Source organism: Amblyraja radiata, chromosome 43, assembly GCF_010909765.2.
Source record: "Amblyraja radiata isolate CabotCenter1 chromosome 43, sAmbRad1.1.pri, whole genome shotgun sequence".
Classification (NCBI taxonomy): Eukaryota; Metazoa; Chordata; class Chondrichthyes; order Rajiformes; family Rajidae; genus Amblyraja; species Amblyraja radiata.
In genome coordinates this window covers 1,316,673-1,336,237 of record NC_045998.1, presented here as the reverse complement: position 1 = coordinate 1,336,237, position 19,565 = coordinate 1,316,673, and the positions used below count along the sequence as shown (strand labels likewise).

General features: G+C 47.8%; 2 protein-coding genes across 2 annotated transcripts in view; one reads left to right on the top strand and one right to left on the bottom strand.

Moving 5' to 3' along the window:
• Positions 1 to 1,946: 1,946 nt before the first annotated feature.
• On the bottom strand, positions 1,947 to 11,850 carry LOC116967998 (galactose-3-O-sulfotransferase 2-like). The gene is made up of 4 exons (XM_033014632.1): positions 11,531 to 11,850; positions 8,207 to 8,459; positions 3,997 to 4,221; positions 1,947 to 2,255 (listed from the first exon to the last, which is right to left on the bottom strand). Exons 2-4 carry the CDS (start codon positions 8,411 to 8,413, stop codon positions 1,947 to 1,949), a joined length of 741 nt encoding a protein of 246 aa, XP_032870523.1. The 5' UTR covers positions 8,414 to 8,459; positions 11,531 to 11,850.
• A 4,263-nt stretch (positions 11,851 to 16,113) lies between these two features.
• Positions 16,114 to 19,565, top strand: part of LOC116968066 (galactose-3-O-sulfotransferase 2-like) — a 130,500-nt gene continuing 127,048 nt past the window's right edge. Inside the window, exon 1 of the mRNA XM_033014692.1 lies at positions 16,114 to 16,192. The gene's annotated coding sequence lies outside the window, so the exon portion shown is untranslated. The remainder of the gene's footprint in view (positions 16,193 to 19,565) is intronic.

Sequence of the window (19,565 nt, the reverse complement as noted above, 5' to 3'; positions counted from 1 at the left end):
CGCACAATACTCCAGGTGTGGTCTCACCAGGGCCCTGTACAACTGCAGAAGGACCTCTTTGCTCCTTTATTCGATTCCTCTTGTTGTAAAGGCTAACATGCCATTCTCTTTCTTCACTGCCTGCTGTACCTGTTTCTACTCGGGTCGAAGGGACTGTCGTGTCAGAGCGCCGCGTCCAGCCCCGCCTCACCCGTCCCGACGTAGTGCAGCCCATGGAGTGCAGCAGCAGCACCTCACCCGTGGCCCCGTCGGTCGGTCGGCAGCCCGGCCAGCTGTCCGACCTTCAGACCTTCGCTTACCGCCGACACCACCACCCATCCTTCTCATGGCTGATCATTGGTTCATGAGTTGGATGGGGTGCTGGACTTTGCCCCCGGCACCTGGGCCAAAACCGCTTAGCTGGCCCGCCGGCTGGGCTTAGTGTACAGTCCAGCACCCGGGCCAACTCATCATTCACCCAGCCACGGCTGAGTCGCTCAAAGGATTGCCGTCGGGAATTTGTCCATATTTTGACCTTTTGTCCCTTATTTGTGAATGAGAACGTTGGCAACGCTACCTGTCACAAACCACCCTTTATGCAAAACAACATTCTTGTTCCAGCTCGCACAATTCTGAAATTCAATCATTCAACTAAAGGTTAAATATAGAAAACACCCTTGTGGCATTGTCCTGCTTAATTCTACAAGACTGCCCCTCCCCAACACATCACTTGCCTGCGATATTTCCCCAAAGACACATCACGGAAAGTTCTGGAACCTCCCACAGCCAGACAGTCACAGTAACTGAGTCATGGGATATGGAGAGAAAGCAGGAGTGGTGTACAGATTCTGGATGATCATCCATGATCATATTGAATGGCGGTGCTGGCTGGTAGGGCAGAATGTCCTACTCCTGCACCTATTTTCTATGTTTCTATGATATAGATCATGTACAGGGAGAGGAGATCAGTTTAACCTGACGTCATGTCCGGCACGGACATTGTGGGCCGAAGGGCCCGGTCCTGTGCTGTACTATCCTATGCTCCCTCAAGCACCATTGGTTCATGACTAAACACTAACACCTTTCTACACGCTGGCTGGAGTCACCTTGCTGAGGTGCAAGGGTTGTCTACCCCTGCTTTCTCTGTAGACGATTGAGATACGTGCCCTCTGGGAGAACCATCCTGCTGCACATTTCCTTGGTTTGTCCGGTCAAGTTGCCTTTCAGGAGATATCCAGTGATCTCGGCCTTGCCAAAGTCGGTTGATTTGATATAACTGAAGTTTGGGATTTTCCTCTTGTTTTTGGCCACTGGAGTGCTGCTTTGCAGACAGATATCTTGGATTTTCTGGCGAAGATGGCGGAGATGTTTGACGTCCTACTGCAGTTGTACAGGGTCTTGGTGAGACCACACCTGGAGTATTGTGTACAGTTTTGGTCTCCAAATCTGAGGAAGGACATTATTGCCATAGAGGGAGTGCAGAGAAGGTTCACCAGACTGATTCCTGGGATGTCAGGACTGTCTTATGAAGAAAGACTGGATAGACTTGGTTTATACTCTCTAGAAATTAGGAGTTTGAGAGGGGATCTTATAGAAACTTACAAAATTCTTAAGGGGTTGGACAGGCTAGATGCAGGAAGATTGCTCCCGATGTTGGGGAAGTCCAGGACAAGGGGTCACAGCTTAAGGATAAGGGAGAAATCCTTTAAAACCGAGAAGAGAAGAACTTTTTTCACACAGAGAGTGGTGAATCTCTGGAACTCCCTGCCACAGAGGGTAGTCGAGGCCAGTTCATTGGCTATATTTAAGAGGGAGTTAGATGGGGCCCTTGTGGCTAAGGGGATCAGAGGGTATGGAGAGAAGGCAGGTACGGGAAACTGAGTTGGATGATCAGCCATGATCATATTGAATGGCGGTGCAGGCTCGAAGGGCCGAATGGCCTACTCCTGCACCTAATTTCTATGTTTCTATGTTTCTATCCTGTCCACCCCGTACCGTTCCACCCGTTGCCAGAAGGACGTGTTGAAGTGGCGGTAGAGATGCCAGTCCAGGGCGTTCCAGCGCTGGAGGGTGGAGAGAAGATCAGGGGGGAGTGAGCTTCTGGTCGAGGGGTCACGGGCGTTGAGCTGGAAGGACACCATGTCCTCCATGTCCCAACACAGAGCCTCCCGCAACAAGACCAGCGACTGGTCAAAGTACTCGGCCAGCAAGACCAGATGGAAGGTAGAGTTGAACTCCTTGAGGGTTTGGTCAACGTGAGGTCCTTCAGCCCCTGCCTCCGCGTCCCCACCAAGATCGAACCACAACACGTTATGGGCGAGGTGGTTGTTGCTCCCTTGCAGCTTGAACTCCTTGTTCAATAAACAGTGACAGAGGAACTCATTTCACCGGTAAATTAGTTCAGACCTTGTCGAAGGCTCTTGGGTTCCAGTGGATATTACACACCATATCAACCACAGTCTTCGGGGATGATGGAAAGAATAAATGTGGAAATAAAAGCAACTTTGGCCACAGTATGCCATCAAAATAGGTTATTGTGGCCAGGCGACATGCCCATAGTGATGTATGCCCTGAGAAATCAGAAAAATAGAAACACAGGCCTCACGAGATGTTGATGGGGCGACCGATGACAACAGGAACCCAACCCCCGATGACTCCTGAGAAAGTAGCCCTGGTATGGAATGATGAAATAGCCTTAAGCCTCAAGCCATTTGTGAAACAGTTGTTAAAATCTATGAGAAAGTTAAGCAATACAAGTCCCCCCGGCAGAAGGAAATATGCACCCTTTAACCAGGAGATCAGGGTTGTGTGTGAGCAAAGAACAAAGAAAGAACCATAATTGGTGCTGCTAACAACACAAACAGCAGGGAAAGTAAAATAAAAACCTGATTGGCTACATGCCACCAGATGTAAACTGCATCACACAGACGGAACCCTTGAGGAGATGGAAACGCAAGTGCCCTACATTTTTATAATGATAAGACGATGATTAAAAAATATCCAAATGTAGACATGTCTTTATTAACTATTTACATGAATATGTTAACATTATATGGCATCATAGAGGATATGAGGGTGAAGAGAGGCATCTAGATCGTTACAAGAAACAGAATGAAGGTCAAAGTTGGAGCATGAAATTCAACAAACATCTTTCACACAGAACACAGTGAACTCGCAGCTGAAGAAAAACATGCTTCCTTATCTAATTAGGATGTTGTGTTTGTGCCCATACCCCTACGCAAGCTGAAGAAGGGATCCCTTGCGAGCTCACGACGGGTTCCAACCAAATTATATTCTGACACGTATGCCTCCATTTTGCAACTGATTAATGAGAGAAAATATTAATATCCTTGCTTACTTAATTTTGATTGGAATACAACAAGGTAATGAAAGGGTGTTTGGATGTGACAATTGGCATCTCAACGTCTCAACCCCGAAACGTCACCCATTCCTTCTCTCCAGAGATGCTGCCTGTCCCGCTGAGTTACTCCAGCATTTTGTGCCTATCTTTAGTTTAAAGTAATCTTTATTAACCCTAGAGTGTACACATGCATAAAAGTCACTGGCTTCTAATAACGTCATGTTAGATTATCACTGAATCACAAGAATGGAGTCAGATACTATCCCTGTGAGATTATAGATTTATTTATTATTGTCACGTGTATCGAGGTACAATGTAAATTATTTTTGTTGCGTGATATCCAATCAGCGCAAAGACTATACATGATTACAATCGAGCCGTTCCACCCGTTGCCAGGACGTGTTGAAGTGGCGGTAGAGATGCCAGTCCAGGGCGTTCCAGCGCTGGAGGGTGGAGAGAAGATCAGGGGGGAGTGAGCTTCTGGTCGAGGCGTCACGGGCGTTGAGCTGGAAGGACACCATGTCCTCCATGTCCCAACACAGAGCCTCCCGCAACAAGACCAGCGACTGGTCAAAGTACTCGGCCAGCAAGACCAGATGGAAGGTAGAGTTGAACTCCTTGAGGGTTTGGTCAACGTGAGGTCCTTCAGCCCCTGCCTCCGCGTCCCCACCAAGATCGAACCACAACAAGTTGTGGGCATAGAAGTTGTTGGGTGTTTTAGGCTTGAACACCTTGTTCACCTTCCTCACAAACTCTGGCAGGCTCTTCGTGGCACGAAATGCCGGGGCAACGCTGTGGTAGTAGGGAAACGCCGACTCTGCCACGCTGTCTGGGTTCCGCAGGATGGTGAAGACGAAAGAGTCGTTGCCCGTCACCTTCACCTGTGGATGGGGAGAGAAAGACCAACATCAGATTCCACTCTAACTTCCGTCCACTGGTATATACACATGAGGATATCTGTACACTAACGTGTATATATACTACAATATGACTGTTTACCAACATGTATATATACTACAATATCACTGTACTAACGTGTATATATACTACAATATGACTGTGTACCAACGTGTATATATACTACAATATCGCTGTACTAACGTGTATATATACTACAATATGACTGTGTACCAACGTGTATATATACTACAATATCACTGTGTACTAACGTGTATATATGCAAAACTAGACTAAGTGGGACCCGTTGGGTCCCATGTTCACACGGGAGGGCTGGTCCCCCGACGCAATATTCCACCTCTCCACCAATTCCAATATTGGTGGCCAGTGGGGGGGCTTTCTGGAGCGCTGGTATGAGTTTTTGGGGTGGCAGCTCAGTCCCTCAAGCCTGATGTGCTGGCAGCTCACTCACGGCTAGTGGGCTGGCAGTCGACTCACGGCTATTCCTTGAAATTCCATTTCAAGCAGGATGCAAGGCCACCAAATTCAAATCCATTTTCCTACCACTTCAAGCAGGGTGCAAGGCCACCAAATTCAAATCCATTTTCCTACCACTTCAAGCAGGGTGCAAGGCCACCAAATTCAAGTGCAGTTTCATACCACTTCAAGCAGGGTGCAAGGCCACCAAATTCAAGTGCAGTTTCATACCATTTCATGCACGGTGCAAGGTCACCACATTCAAATGCAGTTTCATACCATTTCAAGCAGGGTGAAACCACCATAAAACCACACCAAACACCAAATTCACAGTTCAGTAGCCATTCAGTGTGTTCAGTTGATTCACAGCTCAGACAGAGTCGTGACCTCTCCCTCCCCCATCATGCAGAGACTGAGCGACAACAACACTTCCGGGTTTTATAACCCCTCCCCCTCCCACCAGAAAAGGTGTGACCTTCATGGCGTGATTGACAGGAGAGAGATTCTCAACATTTTTTAAACACTAATAACACTTTTATTTATCATTGATGGGAAGAATTCTCTGCACCTGCTGAGCGGAGGGGGACTGAGTTAGATGGCCAAAAATCACAGCCATATGTGGTAGCGTTTTATCTAAAATCAATATACAGTGCAAACAGAAAGCACCCAAATCACCATTTGCAGTAGTGCCTTTTAACTTCAAGCCAAAGCACCCAAACAACCATTTGCAGGCAGTGCCATTTTACTTCAAACCAAACCATATTTTTCATTTTCAAACCACATTAAGGGCAACTCACAGTTGAGTAGGCATGTGTTCAGTGTTATTCAGGCTTCCTCCATCTTGCAGAGACTGAGTGAGGCACACCACTTCTGGTTTAATAGTCCCTCCCCCCTCCCACCAGCAGGGGCAGCAGAGAGGAATGGCAATTAAAAAAAAAACATTAATATTTCTCTGATTTTTCATCGATGGGAAAAATCCTCCGGTCCCAGAAGGCGGAGTGGGGCTCTGGGCGAGGGTGGCCAAAAATAGACGGCCATAGGTGGTGGCGTTCTCACGGAAAATCGCAGCACAGTGGGCCAAAAGCGGTCAAGATCAGACTTTTAGTAATATAGCTAGATATCACTGTGTACTAACATGTATATATACTACAAATATCACTGTACACTAACATGTATATATACTACAATATCACTCCGCTGGCAGCTCGTTCCCATACACCCACCCACTCTTTGTGTGAAAAGTTACCCCTCAGATTCCTATCAAATTTTTTCCCCTTCACCTTGAACCTTTGTCCTCTGGTCCTCGATTCCCCTACTTCTGGGCAAGAGACTCTGTGCATCTACCCGAACTATTCCTCTCCTGATTTTTATACACCTCGATACGATATCCTCCAGTGATCCGTGGAATAGAGACCCAGCGTACTCAACCTCTCCGTATAGCTCACACCCTCTAGTCCTGGCAACATCCTCGCAAATCTTCTCTGAATCCTTTCAAGCTTGACAATATCTTTCCTATAACATGGTGCCCTGACTGAACACATCCTCTAAATGCGGTCTCAACCAACGTCTTATACAACTGCAACATAACCTCTCAACGTCTATACTCAATACTCGACTGATGCTATGGGAATGCAGGGTGACATGGACAGGTTGGATGAGAGGGGCAGATGCATGGCAGATGCAGTTAATGTGGATAAATGAGAGGTTATCCACTTTGGTGGCAAGAACAGGAAGGCAGATTATTATCTGAATAATATCAAGTTAGGAAAAGGTAAGTACAACGAGATCTGGGTGTCCTTGTACATCAGTCAATGAAAGTAAGCATGCAGGTACTAGCAGGCAGTGAAGAAAGCTAATGGCATGTTTCACCTTCATAACAAGAGGAGTTGAGGTAAAGAGGCCTTCTGCAGTTGTCCAGGGCCCTGGTGAGACAGCACCTGGAGTATTGTGTGGCAGTTTTTGGTCTCCAAATTTGAGGAAGGACATTCTTGCTATTGAGGAGTGCAGCGTAGGTTCACGAGGTTAATCCCCGGATGGCGGGACTGTCATATGTTAAAAGAATGAAGACTATGCTTGTATACTCAGGAATTTAGAAGGATGAGAGGAGATCTTATTGAAACATATAAGATCATTAAGGGATTGGACATGCTAGATTGCAGGAAACATGTTCCCGATGTTAGGGGAGTCCAAAACCAGGGGCCACGGTTTAAGAATAAGGGGTCGGTCATTGAGAACGGAGATGAGGAAAAAACATTTTGCCCAAAGAGTTGTGAATCTGTGGAATTCTCTGCCTCAGAAGGCAATGGAGGCCGATTCTCTAGATGCTTTCAAGAGAGAGTTAGATAGAGCTCTTAAAGATAGCGGAGTCAAGGGATATGGAGAGAAGGCGGGAACGGGGTATTGATTGTGGATGATCAGCCATGATCACAGTGAATGGCAATGCTAGCCGAATGGCCTACTCCTGCACCTATTGTCTATTGATGCAATGTGCCACCCTATCTACCTGTGATTTCAACTTCAAGGAACCATGCACCTGTACTCCTAGATCCCTCTGCTCTACAACACTACCCAGAGCCCTAACATTCACTGTGTAGGTCCTGCCCATGTTAAACTTCCCAAAGTGCAACACCTCACATTTCTCTGCATTAAATTCCATCAACTATTCCTCAGCCCACCTGCCCAACCGATCCAGATCCTGCTGCAATCTTTCACAACCATCTTCATTATCTGCAAAACAACTAACGTTTGTATCATCAGCAAACTTGCTAATCTTGCGTTGTATGTTCTCATCCAAATCATTGATGTAGATGACAAACAGTAACGGGCCCAGCACCGAACCCTGAGGCACATCACTGGTCACAGGCCTCCAGTCCGAGAAGCAACCTTCTACCATCACCCTCTGCTTCTTTCCATGGAGCCAATTTGCTATCCATTCAGCCAACTGTCCTTGGATCCCATGCGATCCAACCTTCCAGAGCAGCCTCGTATGTCATCATGTTTATATACTCCAATATCACTGTGTAGGAAGGAACTGCAGATGCTGGTTTAAACCGAAGGTAGACACTAAAAGCTGGTGTAACTCAGTGGGACAGGCAGCATCTCTGGAGAGAAGGAATGGGTCATTGGTAGAAAGGAGATACTCCCAGACAGAAAAGGAGGCTTTGGTTCAGGTTTCAGGTCGAGACCCTTCTTCAGACTAGTCAGGGGAAAGGGAAACGAGAGATATAGATGATGATGTAGAGCGATATAGAACAATGAATAAAAATTATGCAAAAACGCATTACCACAGAAGGCTGTGGAGGCCAAGTCAATGGATATTTTCTAAGACAGAGATAGATAGATTCTTGATTAGTACGGGTGTCAGGAGTTATGGGGAGAAGGCAGGAGAATGGGTTAGGAGAGAGGGATAGATCAGCTATGACTGAATGGCGGAGTAGACTTGATGAGCTGAATGGCCTCATCCTGCTCCTATCCCTTGTGAGATGGAGCTACCTCAGGCAGATTGAAGCGCATGTGGTTACAGATGATGTTGTATTCCTTGCCCGGGTTCTTTGCAAAGCCTTTAACAAAGGTGGCCCTGAAGAGATTCGGGTAGCCCAGGTGATTATTGGGAGGCAGAGCGAAGGTGAGATTCTTGGCATCTCCGTAGCGGTACAGGAGGTTCTGCACAGTGCTGCTTGCCGATTTGTGGGTCTTCATAAATACCACGTGTTTCCTGGGCGTGCAGGGAACTTCCCGAGAGAACCTGTACCTGTTCACAAACCAGAGGTCAGGTCACAGCCAACAGCACAGTTTCACACAAGTCTGATCCGAGGAACAGCATCTCATATTTCACCTGATAGACACAAAAAGCTGGAGTAACTCAGCGGGTCAGGCAGCATCTGTGGAGAACATGGATAGGTGACGTTTCACAGAGTGCTGGAGTAACTCAGCGGGTCAGGCAGCATCTGTGGAGAACATGGATAGGTGACGTTTCACAGAGTGCTGGAGTAACTCAGCGGGTCAGGCAGCATCTGTGGAGAACATGGATAGGTGACGTTTCACAGAGTGCTGGAGTAACTCAGCGGGTCAGGCAGCATCTGTGGAGAACATGGATAGGTGACGTTTCACAGAGTGCTGGAGTAACTCAGCGGGTCAGGCAGCATCTCTGGAGAGAAGGAATGGGTGACGTTTCGGGTCTATGACAATAAACTAGTCAGTGGACATTGGACATGTTGGTTAGCAAGGATTAATTGGGCCGAAGGGCCTGTGTGTGTGCTGCATGGCGCTATGACTATCAAGGCAGAGGAGAGAGGGTGACGGAGGGAGTTTTTGTCCAGTGTTAGACTTACCCATTGACTGTAGAGAGGTAGACCAACCTAGTAACGAAGGTCAGACAACTGGACACCACCAGCAACAGGAACACCTTCCCAGTTCGTCTTTTCCAATGACTGAACATTCCTGCTTACCTGAACAACAGGGAAACACTGTTAGGATTCACCCACACCGACCTCACAGTTAGAATACGGACACAGGCCCTTCGGCCCGCCCTGTCCATGTTCACCCCACTTAAACCTTCAGTCTGAAGAAGGGTCTCGACTCAAAACATCACCCAGGTCCAGAGATTTACAAGAATGATTCCAGGAATGAGTGGGTTAACATTTGATGATCGTTTGACAGCACTGGGCCTGTACTCGCTGGAGTTTAGAAGGATGAGAGGCCACCTCATTGAAACGTACAGACTAATGAAAGGCATCGATATAGTGGATGTGGAGAGGATGTTTCCACTGGTGGGAGAGTCTAGGACCAGAGGTCAAAGCTTCAGAATTAAAGGGCGCTCTTTTAGAAAGGAGGTGAGGAGGAATTTCTTTAGTCAGAGGGTGGTGAATCTGTGGAACTCATTGCCAAGTTAGTGGATATTTTTAACGCAGAGATGGACAAATTCTTGATTAGAACGGATGTCAAGGGTTATGGGGAGAAGGAAGGAAAATGGGATGAGGAGGCAGAGATCAGCCATGATTGAATGGCGGAGTAGTCTTGATGGGCCGAATGGCCTTATTCTACTATAACTTGTGAATCAGTCTGAAGAAGGGTCCTGACCCAAAATGTCACCTATCCATGTTCTCCACAGATAAAAATATTAATAATAATAATAAATACTTTATTGATCCCCTTAGGGAAATTCAGATGTCCAGAAGCCAACAACCAACAAACCCACACATTCAAAACGAAAGCAGACAAAAAATACATAAAATACAATATGGACAATACCTGAAAGCAATAAATACTTAAAAAGACCCAATAATTAACTATTGAAAATGCAAAGCATCCCCATACAACCTAGTGGTCAGCATTATAAAATCTAATGGCTGCAGGGGTGAAAGATCTCTTGAACCGCTCCGTTCTACAGCGCAGGGAGAGGAGCCGGTTGTTCTGTGTGCTCCTTTGACCCTCCAGAATTTCATGGAGGGGGTGCCCGGAGTTGTCGAGGATGACCTGCACCTTGCTCCTTATACGCCTCTCAAGCACATCCACCACAGAGTCCACTCTCCCCCCCAGCACTGAGCTAGCTCTTTTTTCCAGCTTGTCCAACTTCTTGCTGTTTTTAGCACTGATGTTGTTGCCCCAGCATACAACAGCGTATAAAATGACATTTGCAACCACAGTGTAGTAATAATGGATGGGATTTATATAGCGCCTTTCTAATACCCAAGGCGCTTTACATCGCATTATTCATTCACTCCTCAGTCACACTCGGTGGTGGTAAGCTACATCTGTAGCCACAGCTGCCCTGGGGCAGACTGACGGAAGCGTGGCTGTCATTCTGCGCCTAATGACATGTTGTAAAACATGTACAGCATGTCATTGCACACATTGAAGGATCTGAGCCTTCTGAGGAAAAAGAGTGCTCTATCCTTTTTTGTAGAGGGCATCGGTGTTGACTGACCAGTCCAGTTTGTTATCAAGGTGCACTCCCAGATATTTATATGTCTGCACCACCTCCATGTCCTTGAATAATAATCTGTGCACCTCTTTGTAATGTGGCATCTGTCTTGCCTCAACCTCCTGCATTCCAAGGAGCAGAGTCCCAGCCGCGTCAACCACTTTCTGAACCTCAGGCCCTCGAGTCCTGCAACATCCACGTGAACATTCTCTGCACCCTCCCCACCCTGTTACATTGCTGTGTGTTGTGATTTAAAGACATAGTGTGGAAACAGGCCCTTCGGCCCACCGGCTCTACACCGACTGTTGATCACTGGTTCTATGTTATCCCACTTTCTCATCCACTCCCTGCACACGAGGGGGACAATTAACTTACAAACCCGCACGTCTTTGGGATGTGGGAGGAAACCAGAGGGCGATACGGTGGCGCAGCGGGTAGAGCTGCTGCCTCACAGCGCCAGAGAATCGGGTTCATTCCTGGTTCTTTCTCTATCTCTCCCTCTACCTCTCCCTCTCTCTCTCTCTCTTTCCCTCTCCCTCTCCCTATTTCCCTCTCTTCTGTCCCCACCCTCACTCCAACAGACTTGAGTGGCTGCACCTTATTCTGTGTTGAGTGGAACTTTTGGCCTTGTCTATTGAACACAAGGAGAGAATACTCAATCGATATGACCAACCAGCAGGGTACAATACAGTGCCTGATGTAGATTCACAAACAACCACATCTAGTCGCTTGCTGCTTCAGGAGTTTGTGAAACATGAGTCACAGTCACACTGCATGGAAACAGGCCCTTCAGCCCACCAGGCCCGTGCCAACCAGCGATCCCCGCACACTAACACTATCCTACACACACTAGGGATCATTTTTACATTTACCGAGCCAGTTTACCGACATACCTGTAGGTCTTTGGACCTCAGAAAGGTGTCTGGTGAATCAGTTAATCTGTTCCCTTGATCAGGTGAGACGAAAGCTTGAAGCTCGGAGCTGGAGACCGGTGTGGGAATGAGCAGTGACTGCGTGTGTGAGCTTCTAGGAAGTGGGTGCTGTCGACTGTAGCAGTGGGAAGGTGGGAGGTTACAGGGCTATCTACCTGTATCATCACCTGTTGGTTTCCTTCCATATGCCTGACGGGCAAAGGAGTAAGGACAAACGAGGCTTTCATGACAGGGAGGGTGTCGAGATTGGTGGTGGTGGGGTCACATCTGGTGGGCAGGGGGTAACAACTAGCCCCCCAAACAGTGGTGGGTGTATGGAACGAGCTGCCAGAGGAGGGAGTTGTGGCAGGAACTATCACAATGTTCATCATTTTCTTTCTTTCTCTCTCCCTCTCCCTCTCTTCCTCCCCACTCCCTCTCCCTTCCCACCTCCCTTTCTTCCCTTCCTTCCCTCTCTCTCTCTCTCTCTCTTTCTCTCACCCTCTCTCTCTGTCTCTCTCCTTCTCCATCTCTTCCTCTCTCCCTCCCTCTCTCTCTCCCTCTCCATCTCTTCTCTCCCTCTCTCCTCCCCCTCTCTCCCTCTCCATCTCTCCTCTCCCTCCATTCCTCTCTCTCTGTCTATATTTCATGAAATAGACAATAGGTGCAGGAGTAGAGGCCATTCGGCCCTTCGAGCCAGCACCGCCATTCAATGTGATCATGGCTGATCATCCCCAATCGGTACCCCGTTCCTGCCTTCTCCCCATATCCCCTGACTCCGCTATCTTTAAGAGCCCTATCTAGCTCTCTCTTGAAATTATCCAGAGAGCCTGCCTTCACCGCCCTCAGAGGCAGAGAATTCCACACTCACAACTCACTGTGAAAAAAAGTGTTTCCTAGTCTCTGTTCTAAATCGCTTACCCCTTATTCTTAAACTGTGGCCCCTGGTTCTGGACTCCCCCAACACCGGGAACATGTTTCCTGCCTCCAGCGTGTCCAGACCCTTCACAATCTTATATGTTTCAATAAGATATCCTCTCATCATTCTAAACTCCAGAGTGTTCAAGCCCAGCTGTTCCATTCTCTCAGCATACGACAGTCCCGCCATCCCGGGAATTAACCTTGTAAACCTACACTGCACTCCCTCAATAGCAAGAATGTCCTTCCTCAAATTAGGGGACCAAAACTGCACACAATACTCCAGGTGTGGTCTCACTAGGGCCCTGTACAACTGCAGGACCTCTTTGCTCCTCTATTCGACTCCTCTTGTTATAAAGGCCAACATGCCATTCGCTTTCTTCACTGCCTTCTATACCTGCATGCTTACTTTCATAGACTGATGTACAAGGACCCCCAGATCCCATTGTACTTCCCCTTTTCCCAACTTGATGCCATTTAGATAGTAATCTGCCTTCCTGCTTTTGCTACCAAAGTGGATAACCTCACATTTATCCACATTAAACTTCATCTGCCATCTGGGTCAGGCAGTATCTGTGGTGAACATGGATAGGTGACGTTTCACAGAGTGCTGGAGTAACTCAGCGGGTCAGGCAGTATCTGTGGTGAACATGGATAGGTGACGTTTCACAGAGTGCCGGAGTAACTCAGCGGGTCAGGCAGTATCTGTGGTGAACATGGATAGGTGACGTTTCGCAGAGTGCTGGAGTAACTCAGCGGGTCAGGCAGCATCTGTGGAGAACATGGATAGGTGACGTTTCACAGAGTGGTGGAGTAACTCAACCGGTCTGGCAGCATTTGTGGAGAACATAGATAGGTGACGTTTCGGGTGGGGACAATCAGAATGCCGCAGACGTGTGGAAATGCAAGGAAGTACAGACAATAACTTGATTCAAAACACCAAGTGCAAGGCAAAGTGGATAGGTAGTAGACTCGATGGGCCAAATGGCCTAATTCTGCTCCTATGACTTATGAAAGGTTGAGAGGGATATGGGCAAAATGTGGGCAAGTGGGAGTGCCGGGTACTCCCCCTTCTCCCCACTCCCATCGAGCAAGAGGTACAAAAGTGTGTTTGTCCTTTTGTCCAAGTGTCTTTTAGCGTCCCAGTACATCTCACGCTGCCTCGGCAAGGCTAGCAGCATAATCAAGGACCTCGGTCACTCCATCTTCTCCCCTCTCCCATCGGGCATGAGGTACAGAAGTGTGAATACGCACACACACACACACCTCCAAATTCAGGGACAGTTTCTTCCCGGCTGTTGAACACTGAACCATCCTCTCACCAACTCTAGAGCAGTCCTGATCTCCCATCTACCTCATTGGTGACCCTCGGACTATCTTTATTCGGACTTTACTGGACTTTACCTTGCACTAAACGTTATTCCCTTTATCCTGCATCTGTACACTGTGGATGGCTCGATTGTAATCATGTATGGTCACAAAAAGCTGGATAATCATGTATAATCTTTTCACGGACTGGATAGCAAGCAACATAAAGCCTCGGCACACGTGACAATAAACTAAACTCAATCTGCCCCCTCACCTGCGGTAATGTCTCTGCTTCATCACAAATTGACAATGCTTGGGGAGCGGTCAGCCATGATTGTCCTGAATTGTGGGATAGTCTCGGGTGGGCTGAATGGCCACCTGTTTCTTTGTTGCATGTTCGTAAGTCTCTAGACAGACACAAACTGCTGGAGTAATGATGGAGTGATGAACAAGGACTCCTAGATCTCTTTGTAATTCCCCTTTTCCCAATTTAACACCATTCAGATAATAATCTGCCTTCATGTTCTTGCCACCAAAGTGGATAACCTCACATTTATCCACATTACACTGCATCTGCCATGTATCTGCCCAACCTGTCCAATTCACCCTGCATTCTCATAGCATTCTCCTCACAGTTCACACTGCCACCCAGCTTTGTGTCATCTGCAAATTTGCTAATGTTACTTTGAATCCCTTCAGCAAAATGATTAATGTATATTGTAAATAGCTGCGGTCCCAGCACCGAGCCTTGCGGTACCCCACTAGTCACTGCCTGCCATTCTGAAAGGGACCCGTTTATCCCTACTCTGTTTCCTGTGTGCCGACCAATTTTCTATCCATGTCAGTGTTTATTGGTGGCTCAATGAATAGAACACGATCATGATAGAGTCCAACTTGATTACATCCAGTATACTTGAGCATAATCAACAGTTAGTGTTGCATGCGTCTCGCTTGCCAACTGGTCCCGGGAGAGAGAGAGAGACCTTGTGTGATTACTATAGTGCTCTTAAAAGGATGGCATGCACATTTGTGTAGTGAAGGGTATAAATGGCATGGTTTAATAAGGGTTAATCTATATCCTTCCTCTTAAGGAAGCATATATGGTGGTTAGTGGAGCAAATATGAAACACGAGCATATGGTGCGGTATCTATTATTGTACTGGTTCTGAGAGCACATAAATTAAACAGGATATGCACAATAGACAATAGGTGCAGGAGTAGAGGCCATTCGGCCCTTCGAGCCAGTACCGCCATTAAATGTGATCATGACCGAGCGTGGTTCCGTGGTGGACACCAGAATGAGCCCGAGGTGGTCGTAACCATGGAGTGACCACAAGTGGATAACCTGTCCCTTGTTGAGCGGTTGAAGCGGAGAGCCGGTTTTATCGTAGTATTTTCTTTGTATTTCGCGGCGGCGTTGGAGCTGGGATTGGATAACTGACGGTGAACATGTGGTTCTAGTAGTTGCTTGGCCATAGGCAGGATGGAGCGGGTTCCCCGTGACATGAGCCGTTCGGCTGCAGATCCCAGGAGAGGGCCACAGACGATATTCCGTACGTTGAATAAATCGAGATAAACATCAGAGTCGGCCCTGTGTGAGCGTTCCATAAGTTTGTTTGCACTTTTTACCGCCTGCACGGCCAGGCCGTTGGACTGCGGGTACTCGGGGCTGCTGGTGATGTGGTGAAAGTCCCAGCGTTTCACGAAATTCCTGAAGAGCTGACTGAAGAACTGAGGTCCATTGTCTGAGAGTAGCTTTAGGGGGGCTCCGTGGACAGAGGAGTGACGAGTTATTTTCCAGTTACTCCAGTATTTTGTGTTAATCTTTGGTTTAAACCAGCATCTGCAGTTCCTTCCTTCACATATATTCTAGTTTAATTTAGTTTAGAGAGACAGCACGGTAACAGGCCCTTGGGCCCACCGAGTACGTGCTGACCAGCGATCCCCGCACGCTAACACTATCCTACTCACAACTGGGGACAATTTACAATTATACCGTCAATTAACCTACAAACCTGCACGTCTTTGGAGTGCGGAAGGAAACCGGAGCACCCGGAGAAAATCCACGCGGTCACAGGGAGAACGTGCAAACTCCATACAGACAGCGCCGGTAGTCAGGATCGAACCTGGGTCTGTGGCGCTGTGAGGCAGCAGCTCTGCCCGAGGGATGGGGAGGGGAAGACGGAGGGGACAGGACGGGGAGCGTTGGGCGGGGTGAAGAGGTGAGGAGAGGAGAGGAGAGGAGAGGTGTGGAGAGGAGAGGTGTGGAGAGGGGAGGGGAGGTGTGGAGAGGGGAGGGGAGGAGAGGGGAGGTGAGGAGAGAAGGGAGGAGAGGAGAGGAGAGGAGAGGAGAGAAGGGAGGAGAGGAGAGCGCGGCTGCCGGCAGCGGAGCGGCGAACAGGCAGCGCCGGCAATGAGGTGGGTGCTGAATCTCCCCGGCAGCTCAGACAGAGGGGGGGGATAGGTGACATTTGGGGACGGAACCTGATTATAGTGTGAGGGGGAGGAATTGGACCAGATGTGGCAAGTTAATACAAACACTGCCCGAGAGAAAGGGACAGATAATGGGGGAGATGGGGAAGAGAGGAGGACTGGACATTCTCATAGCATCCTCCTCACAGTTCACACTGCCATCCTGTTTTGTGTCATCTGCAAATTTGCTAATGTTACTTTGAATCCCTTCATCTAAATCATTGATGTATATTGTAAATAGCTGCAGTTCCAGCACCGAGCCTTGCGGTACCCCACTAGTCACTGCCTGCCATTCTGAAAGGAACCCGTTAATCCCTACTCTTTGTTTCCTGTCTGCCAACCACTTCTCTATCCATGTCAGCACTCTACCCCATGTGCCCTAATTTTGTGCACTAATCTCCTATGTGGGACCTTATCAAATGCTTTCTGAAAGTCCAGGTACACTACATCCACTGGCTCTCCCTTGTCCATTTTCCTAGTTACATCCTCAAAAAATTCCAGAAGATTAGTCAAGCATGATTTTCCCTTCGTAAATCCATGCTGACTCGGACCGATCCTGTTACTGCTATCCAAATGTGCGGCTATATCATCTTTTATAATTGACTCCAGCATCTTCCCCACCACCAATGTCAGGCTAACTGGTCTATAATTCCCTGTTTTCTCTCTCCAGTCTTTCTTAAAAAGTGGGATAACATTAGCTACCCTACAATCCACAGGAACTGATCCTGAGTCTATAGAACTATAGAACATATAGAACAGTCACTGAAAGTAAGCATGCAGGTACAGCAGGCAGCAAAGAAAGCTAATGGCATGTTGGCCTTCATAACAAGAGGAGTTGCGTATAGGAGCAAAGAGGTCCTTCTGCAGTTGTACAGGCCCCTAGTGAGACCACACCTGGAGTATTGTGTGCAGTTTTCGTCTCCAAACTTGAGGAAGGACATTCTTGTTATTGGGGGATTGCAGCGTAGGTTCACAAGGTTGATTCCCGCGATGGCGGGACTGTCATATGTTGGTAGATTGCAGCGGCTGGGCTTGTATGCACTGGAATTTAGAAGGATGAGAGGGTATCTTATTGAATCTTGTAAGATTATTAAGAGTTTGGACATGCTAGAGGCAGGAAACATGTTCCCAATGTTGGGGAGTCCAGAACCAGAGGCCATAGTTTAATAATAAGGGGTAAGCCATTTAGAATGGAGATGAGGAAAAACTTTTTCACACAGAGAGTTGTGAGTGTGTGCAATTCTCTGCCGGTGGAGGCCGGTTCTGTGGATGCTTTCAATAGGGAGTTAGATAGAGCTCTTTGGGATAGCGGAGTTAAGGGATATGGAGAGAAGGCAGGAACGGGATACTGATTGTGGATGATCAGCCATGATCACTTTGAATGGCGGTGCTGGCTCGAAGAGCCGAATGGCCTACTCCTGCACCTATTGTCTATTGTCTATTGAACACATGGAGAGAATACTCAATCGATACGACCAACCAGCAGGGTACAATACAGTGCCTGATGTAGATTCACAAACAACCACATCTAGTCGCTTGCTGCTTAAAAGGTTTGTGAAACATGAATCACAGAGTCACACGGCATGGAAACAGGCCCTTTGGCCCAACTGCTCCATGCCAGCCACCTTGCCCCATCGATGCTAGTCCCATTGTTCTTGCGTGGTCCATATTCCTCCAAAACTTCCACTCCATACACCTGTCCAAAAAAGTCAGAGTGCTGGAGTAACTCAGCGGGTCTGGCAGTATCTGTGGAGAACATGGATTGGTGACATTTCACAGAGTGCTGGAGTAACTCAGCGGGTCAGGCAGTATCTGTGGTGAACATGGATAGGTGACATTTCACAGAGTGCTAGAGTAACTCAGCGGGTCAGGCAGTATCTGTGGTGAACATGGATAGGTGATGTTTCACAGAGTGCTGGAGTAACTCAGCGGGTCAGGCAGTATCTGTGGTGAACATGGATAGGTGACGTTTCACAGAGTGCTGGAGTAACTCAGCGGGTCAGGCAGCATCTGTGGAGAACATAGATAGGTGACGTTTCGGGTGGGGACAATCAGAATGCCGCAGACGTGTGGAAATGCAAGGAAGTACAGACAATAACTTGATTCAAAACACCAAGTGCAAGGCAAAGTGGATAGGTAGTAGACTCGATGGGCCAAATGGCCTAATTCTGCTCCTATGACTTATGAAAGGTTGAGAGGGATATGGGCAAAATGTGGGCAAGTGGGAGTGCCGGTTACTCCCCCTTCTCCCCACTCCCATCGAGCAAGAGGTACAAAAGTGTGTTTGTCCTTTTGTCCAAGTGTCTTTTAGCGTCCCAGTACATCTCACGCTGCCTCGGCAAGGCTAGCAGCATAATCAAGGACCTCGGTCACTCCATCTTCTCCCCTCTCCCATCGGGCAAGAGGTACAGAAGTGTGAATACGCACACACACACACACCTCCAGATTCAGGGACAGTTTCTTCCCGGCTGTTGAACACTGAACCATCCTCTCACCAACTCTAGAGCAGTCCTGACCTCCCATCTACCTCATTGGTGACCCTCGGACTATCTTTATTCGGACTTTACTGGACTTTACCTTGCACTAAACGTTATTCCCTTTATCCTGCATCTGTACACTGTGGATGGCTCGATTGTAATCATGTATGGTCACAAAAAGCTGGATAATCATGTATAATCTTTTCACGGACTGGATAGCAAGCAACATAAAGCCTCGGCACACGTGACAATAAACTAAACTCAATCTGCCCCCTCACCTGCGGTAATGTCTCTGCTTCATCACAAATTGACAATGCTTGGGGAGCGGTCAGCCATGATTGTCCTGAATTGTGGGATAGTCTCGGGTGGGCTGAATGGCCACCTGTTTCTTTGTTGCATGTTCGTAAGTCTCTAGACAGACACAAACTGCTGGAGTAATGATGGAGTGATGAACAAGGACTCCTAGATCTCTTTGTAATTCCCCTTTTCCCAATTTAACACCATTCAGATAATAATCTGCCTTCATGCTCTTGCCACCAAAGTGGATAACCTCACATTTATCCACATTACACTGCATCTGCCATGTATCTGCCCAACCTGTCCAATTCACCCTGCATTCTCATAGCATTCTCCTCACAGTTCACACTGCCACCCAGCTTTGTGTCATCTGCAAATTTGCTAATGTTACTTTGAATCCCTTCAGCAAAATGATTAATGTATATTGTAAATAGCTGCGGTCCCAGCACCGAGCCTTGCGGTACCCCACTAGTCACTGCCTGCCATTCTGAAAGGGACCCGTTTATCCCTACTCTGTTTCCTGTGTGCCGACCAATTTTCTATCC

Coding starts and splice junctions, on each gene's coding strand:
- LOC116967998 (XM_033014632.1), bottom strand. CDS start 8,413: ATGAAGACCCACAAATCGGCAAGCAGCACTGTGCAGAACCTCCTGTAC. Junction 4,222..8,206: donor TGCGCTTCAATCTGCCTGAG/GTAGCTCCATCT, acceptor CCCCATCCACAG/GTGAAGGTGACGGGCAACGA. Junction 2,256..3,996: donor ATCTTGGTGGGGACGCGGAG/GCAGGGGCTGAA, acceptor GGGGACGCGGAG/GCAGGGGCTGAAGGACCTCA.